Source organism: Phyllobates terribilis, unplaced genomic scaffold, assembly GCF_046119375.1.
Source record: "Phyllobates terribilis strain yellow unplaced genomic scaffold, ASM4611937v1 Scaffold_11__3_contigs__length_659146591, whole genome shotgun sequence".
Lineage (NCBI taxonomy): Eukaryota > Metazoa > Chordata > Amphibia > Anura > Dendrobatidae > Phyllobates > Phyllobates terribilis.
The window spans coordinates 599699953-599707015 of record NW_027362771.1 but is presented as its reverse complement, the minus strand read 5'-3'; the positions used below and the strand labels follow the sequence as shown (position 1 = coordinate 599707015).

Below are 7063 nucleotides of genomic sequence, written 5' to 3'. Positions count from 1 at the left end.
TTTGGTGCATTATGAAACGAAGGGTCCAGCAAAGACCCCTAATTGTAGAGCAGCAAGAATCCAACATTGGACAAGAATGGGACAATGTTCCTCTCCCCAAACTCCAGTTATGGTCTCCTCACTTCCCAATGTTTACTGACTAGAGGGGATGCTCCACAATGGTGGACACTGTCCGGCACTACTTTATTTTAGAAGTTTCGCTGCCATCAGTTTCTAAATGAGAAAATCGTTTCAAATGAAATGGAGAAATGTCCAACGTTCACCTTCTGATCTGTGATCTATGTTCTGTGGGGAATAACATATGACCTGAAGAGATTTCCCAATCGTTGCATTCTTGTTTTCTTTACATTTTATGCTGCGTCACAAGTGTTTTCGGAATTGCGGCTGTAAATACATAGGCCGTCAATTTATTCTTATATTTAAAAAAAAACATAATAGTTCACATGATCTCTATGAAGAATAAGACAATGAAGAAGTTCTTAGATTGGAGATTTTTCTTCACTTAAAAAAAAGCTTTTATTAAACAATCGCAAAAAGTACAGTAATTTACATTCACAAGTAATAAAATACACCGATAACCCGCAATGCTACAGCTCTGTATCCACACACAGTACTTCGGCCATTTCCACATAACCGTGTGATCCATTAATGTGTTCTCCTGGAAAACCTCTCTTAAGGGGTACGTAGGGGGTGTGTTTTTCCTCCTTTGGCTATATACACACATTGCCTTTAATCCGGGGAGCCGCTGAAGTTTTCTTCACAAAGCAGCTTCAGAAAAAAGCTGGCGACTTTGGTCCTGACGCAGCACCAGTGGCGTTTTGCACATTTGTTTTCACAGTGGATCGGCCGCCGGTGTTTTATGGCTAAATTTTCTATTATACAGAGCTTGTGACTTTTAAAAGAAGCCTCCCGAAGAATAAACACCATGAATCGGTTAGAAGAAGAAATACTGAACATGTGCACAGCAATGCCGTTTTGAGGCAGCTGTGCATTTTTTCTATTTTTTTGCAGCCCTTTTTCAGACGGATTCCGGGATGGAAACCGCCTGAAAAAGACGTTGTGTGCGCACAGCCTTTTTTATGCTTTTTTTAATTACTAATTTAACTAAATCGATACTCTGGTGTTGGGCTAAAGGTGGCACAGTTCCCGTGTCACGCTTTACATAACATAGCTTATTATTTGTGCTCCGAGTCTACCTTTACCACTCAACTTTTTTGTTAACCTACAAGGGTGAAATAAATAAAGGTTTCTAAAAAATGATGTCCCACTTGAATATGGTACTGAAAGAAGAGGACCAAGGAAGATGAAAACGGGAACGGAATATATGAGTGTGACACCATGTATAGTCTGTGTACACAATACTACATGGGGTCCTGCATCCTGTCAGTTCAATGTGGCTGTGGTTACAAAATAAAAAAAGGTCTCAAAAAAATAATGCAAAAAGTGTAAAATCAATGTTACCCTAATACCCAAAAAAATGTAGTGTCCCTTTAAGGATCTCCTCAATATCACTTCCCAAGTCTCAAGTAACTCTGCTAGAATAAAATGATGCCAGTCTCTGACTGCCCTGGCGGCCCCAGCAATATCCACATGGCGTTCGTATGTTCTCCCTATATGTACTAAGTCGGAGCTTCCTTTGGATTCCTTATACCCTCGAAAACCCTACAGATTGGCTAATGGGCTTCCTATGAAATTAGTCCCAGTGAGTCTGAGATTGAAAAAAGTTCATTTACGTGCTGGCTATAGTTATAGTTATTTGGATACTCTATGGCACTGTTATTTAGGCTTTATATGTCTATTCGTACAGAGCTTGTTATGTTCTAACTTGAGACTGATGAAATTTGCCTACATTTTAATTTGACAGATTGCTTGAATAATTTGATTCTCATCCAATGTTGTTTTTGCTCTGAGATGTCTCCAGAATCCAGGGCACAAAAACCTGGAGTGAAAAAAATATTCACCCCCCTGCTCACTTGCCCTACCACCGCAGCCATACGTCTGGTCCTCAGTCCTCCATTCTCCTCTTTGGCTCTTCCATAATCTTCACTCGGTGCTGGGGCTTCTAGACCCGAATAGACTTCAGATGACATGATGTCATGGTGTGATGTCATGACGTCGCAATACCCATTGCCCGAGGCCTAGTCAGCACCTGAGATGAAGCACGATGTGACGTGGGATGTCATGACATCCATACTGACAAGGCCTCAGGCCTGACGCATTGCCACGTTTGAAGCCCCAGCGCCGAGTAAAGAGGCGAAGACGACAAGCGGAGTATCGGAGAGTGGGCTGTGGTGCCGAGACTGGCGAGTGGTCAGGTAATAATCACCAAAAATGTTGATTCATAGGTGCTAGAAATTGTAGAAGGTGCTAAGAAAATATAAGAGTTGTATGTAAAGCAAAACTTAATGTGATATGGTCAGTCGAAGATGTTCTTCATCCATTCATAAGGAAGTCCTTATCACCCATGGTTGATCAGATTTATGTTCCTTTATGAAGAACGCTTTCCATAGATTAATATAACCCCCATTTTATTCAAAGGTCCTTATGGGAAAGGGGTCTATTAAATATTGTCCAGTTTTTGGAGGGTCTAGACTTTCTATGACTGTTACCCTACAGAAGATGGTTTAATCAGTATTTATAGTTCAGCACATCCCAGAAGGTAATAAATACAACAGAACCAGAAGGTCCCACTTTGGAAAATATTTTTTAAAACATTTTTCCTTAAAGTTGAATATCCATTTGATTTCAGCTACATTCTTCAGAATTTGAAGACCACTCCGTAGTCAACAATAGTCATTATCACATTGTCCATACAATAACTTCCCACTATTATCTCCAAAATTTCCATGTTGATTGGTTGTAGATCAGTAAAATAAAATTTATTCTGCAACACAGTTTCTAATTTAGGAAAAAAATAATGTCAAGCCTTCATTGACGTGGTATCATATTTCAAGTATCCTTACCTCCTGGTACCATGTTAATCCTGCCAACGTTTTGGTGGCATGATATTTGCTTTATCGGTTTGCTATGAGGAGATAATGGGCCTATTTTTCTCATAAGATTGGTCAGAAAGCTCCAGAAATTTTTTTCCTGCTTTTATCTCCTCTTTGACCACATTTCTGATAGTATCAGTGGTGAAGTAGTAGGCGAAGGGATCAAGCACCGTGTTACTGCAAGCTGTTAATAGAGTGATACGGTAGGCCTCATCCAAAATACAGTTATCCACGGATTGGTAAAGAAGCAATACCATGTGGTAGGGAAGGAAGCAAAGAAGAAAGATAGTTATATTGGTAGCCATCATACGTATCACCTTCACCTTGTTGACCAGTCCTTCTTGAACGACTTGACTTTGCTTTATTGACCTCAACGTGGCGATAGAGCTTATGACTATGACTCCGAGAGGAACTAAAAAGCCTATGCCAATAGCCCCTGCTGTGGGTCCACGCTTAGTAACAAATGGAGGACGACCATCAAAACAAGAACCACTATTGTTTTGCGACCTTGCCCCTATATTAAACCCAATGGAGCATGTTATATTGAGAATCCACACACCAAAACAGATCCACGAGGCATGCTGACGGAAGCGTCGAGAGCGGAGAGGGAAGCAAATAGCCAGACACCGGTCAAAACTAATGCAGGTCAGTAAGAAAATACTTCCATACATGTTGAGAAGGAGAAATGACCCAGTGATGTTACATATCCAAATGGTTGCATAGGGGTTGATTTGTGAAGGTGATACGATGTAGGGATAGATTTTCAGTGGAATGTTGCAGATCAGTAGGAGGTCACTGATGGCAAGGTTCTTCATGTAGACAATAGTGGGTGACCGAAGCTTACTGACGTGAAAAAACAAGAAGATGGCAATAATGTTCATGATTAACCCTAAGGCTAATATAATAGCATACCCACTCAGGTACAGAATGGGGCTGACCCACCGGCAGTTGCTGTTGTTGATCATTTGTGATGCCCTGAGATGCCTTCACAGCCAGGGTAAGATATTTTCCTCCCTTTTGAAACAAGCCTGGTGTAAAAATAAAATGAAAAAAGTTACACATTTTCTTTGCTTTTTTTTCTGTCTATTATATATACTTTAAGTGGTTTTGCAAGCCATCAGTTGTTATTGTGGGGATCTGAGTCCCCGAAACCTTGCCGATCAATGGAGAGAACACCATATTCCCTTCTTTACATGGGTGACTGTGCTTGGTGCTGCAGTCCTTAACTCTGCTGATGGAGACAATCAATAATCCCATGTACAGGTTCCTGGACAGGTATGTCCACTTCATTGCTTTCATAAGTGTGTGTACCTGGTGCTGCCGCCCTTCACTCTGTATATCGAGACCCTCAAAAATCCCAGGTATCTGGACAGATATGTCTACTTCATTGTTTACGTGAGTGAGCGTACCTGCTGCTGCAGCCCTTCACTCTGCTTATCGAGACCCTCAACAATCACAGGTACAGGTATCTGGACAGATATGTCCACCTCATAGCTTACATGAGTGAGCGTACCTGGTGCTGCAGCCCTTCACTCTGCTCAACGATCAGATTTTTTGACAGATAAGTCTCCTTCTTTGCTTACAACATGGGTTCTGTACCTGGTTTCGAAGCCCTTTACTTTGCTTTTATGGACCTTCAACAATCACAGGTACAGGTTCCTTTACATAAATATACATTTACTGAGAGAAATTGTAGAAGTTCTGCCAAACTTTAAGTCAGAGTTACAGTACAGTTGGACCCTGCAGCAATTATCCCATTATTTTAGGCTAATGTTGACGAATCCTATTAAAATGGTCATAATTTTGAATCCTGAATGGAAGCCTCTGACTATCACCCAGGCCAAAAGGTTCAAGAGCCCGTCACACCTGACTAGTGATGAACGAGCATGCTCGGCACTGCTCGATACTCGATTGAGCATCGGGGAACTCGATCAAGTAGCGATCAGTGCCGAGTATCGCGTGGTGCTCAATTGCTCGGATTCCCGTAATTGAGCCGGGTGGAGAGAGGGAGAGAGAATTTTTCCATCCTTCTAAAAAATGCTTGAGTTTGCCATTAACTTCCATTATGCTTGCTACTCGAGTCGAGCACAATCGAGCGTCGGACGTGCTTGATTCGGGTACAAAGCACTCCAGCATTTCAGTGCTCAATCAATTCTACACTTGACATATTACCAGTCCAGACCAGATACATTTTTACTGATTTCGGGCATATATGAAGTTGTGTACCTTATATATAGATAACATGATCTATGTATTTGACATTGACTTCTTCCAGCCAGCACTAGTGTTATGTATGCGCTGTGCTTGTGTGATGTGTGTGCAGTGGTCGTGTGACATTTCGCTTGTGTGTTCTATGCTGCGATTGTACAATATGTGCACTGTACTTTGACAGGTGTGAACTTTGCTTGTATAATGTGTGCACTGTGCTTTTGTGAGGTGTGCGTTGTGCTTGGTTGACGTGTGCTGTGCTTGTTTGTCCTATGCTGCACTTGTACGATGTTTGCGCTGTGCTTGTGTGAGGTGTGTGCTGTGATTCCCCTATGTGTGGGTGACTTTTATAGGATAAGGTAAATGTAGTTGTCAGGGGTCTAAAATTTTACTATTTAGTTATAGGTGATGGAAATAACCAGTGAACGTTGTGATCTCAATAAGAACCATGTAAGATCATTGTGGTTTACAGCATTTCTTCTGTAACAACACATATTGAAAAATAAACTCAGAGTTCTGCAATCAGCCTATTACATCACCAACGTAAAAGACATTTCTAAATGTAAAAAATGAAAAATGTAGTTCAATCGCTGATTTTGAAGAGCAGGATCCTGGAAGAAGGTCTTCTCAAGCCTTCAAGGTTCAGCCGTGATCTAAATCCCCAGTGAGATGCTATAAGGCGCTTGAAAGGGGAAAACCCTTTACACATCTCACCATCGAAGTGTGAGAAATATTTCTCCTACCCGATGTCAGAGACCAGAATACACTTCAAAGAAACGCCTGCTCGAAAAAGGACAGCCAAGGGGGGGATTTTCTTTTCCACACAAGAAAAGGCATTTATTTTTGCTTAATGCATAACTGTTTGGTACTTGGACCCTTACCGATTGCCCAAACCAAGAAGGAGAGTTCCGCGTAGGAGGGAGCAGAGTGGTGTATAACCCCTATGTAAAATAATAACAAATATTCATGGAGTGTCCTTACTTTTTCACAAGACTTATAGTTTATTATATAAAAAAAGAAAAATATTAAGCAGGATAGTACTGACTAAAGAGAAAACAGCAGAGTTGATCAGCTGCAGCTCTAGAGGAGCTCCGGACGGCTCCTCACAGCTCGGAAAAACTCACAATCTACCAGTCATCTCATTTAACACTCCAGCTTTTTTCTTTCATCGATCCATCTAAACTCAACCCAACGACAAGCTGCCATCGACTGCCCCTTGCCGTAGATGTTTTTACCTCTCTCTTCGAGAACCTAGTTCTCCCGGATGAGAACAAGGTGACATTTCATCACAACCTTTCATGTTCACACACCTCTGTTTCCTCCGTGTCTTTCATCCACCTCCTTCTTGTTTGCCCACACAATAATCCACGAGACTGTGTCACCATAACCAGCAGAAATCTAACGATCTATGGCAAAGAAAAATAAAAAAAAAATGTTTCTTCTCAAGTAAGAAAAAAATGAAGAAGAAAAATATAGAATAGAAGGTATCGGAGAAGACAATGATCTGTGGGTGCAGATGACCACCACCTAGGTGGATTAAGCTGCTGGCAGGTATAAATCTACAATGACATTGTTACACCGATTAGAAGCCACAACACACAGGCATTACTCACCAGCAAGCTTCTCGTCTGCCAGAGGAAGGAGCAAATGTAGAAATGAAAATGTCTTAGAGCTTCCTGCTGGTGACTTCAGTGTTACCTCAGCATGTAATTGACACAAAGTGCGCAAAACTCATAACGTGTTTTTTAAAACTTTTTGTGCCTTTCGGAAACTTGGCAAAAGTCAAAAAATGTGCCAAATGTGGTGGTAAATTTATAGGGGAAAACCCTCATCCCATTGTATGGCCATAATATATCCATGCT

At 41.3% G+C, this 7063-nt stretch overlaps 1 protein-coding gene across 1 annotated transcript; it reads right to left on the bottom strand.

Annotated features, from left to right (window-relative positions):
- Positions 1–582: 582 nt before the first annotated feature.
- On the bottom strand, positions 583–6853 carry LOC141165394 (lysophosphatidic acid receptor 4-like). The gene is made up of 3 exons (XM_073650986.1): positions 6815–6853; positions 6512–6607; positions 583–4021 (listed from the first exon to the last, which is right to left on the bottom strand). Exon 3 carries the CDS (start codon positions 3956–3958, stop codon positions 3026–3028), a length of 933 nt encoding a protein of 310 aa, XP_073507087.1. The 5' UTR covers positions 3959–4021; positions 6512–6607; positions 6815–6853; the 3' UTR covers positions 583–3025.
- Positions 6854–7063: the final 210 nt, after the last annotated feature.

Coding starts and splice junctions, on each gene's coding strand:
- LOC141165394 (XM_073650986.1), bottom strand. CDS start 3,958: ATGATCAACAACAGCAACTGCCGGTGGGTCAGCCCCATTCTGTACCTG.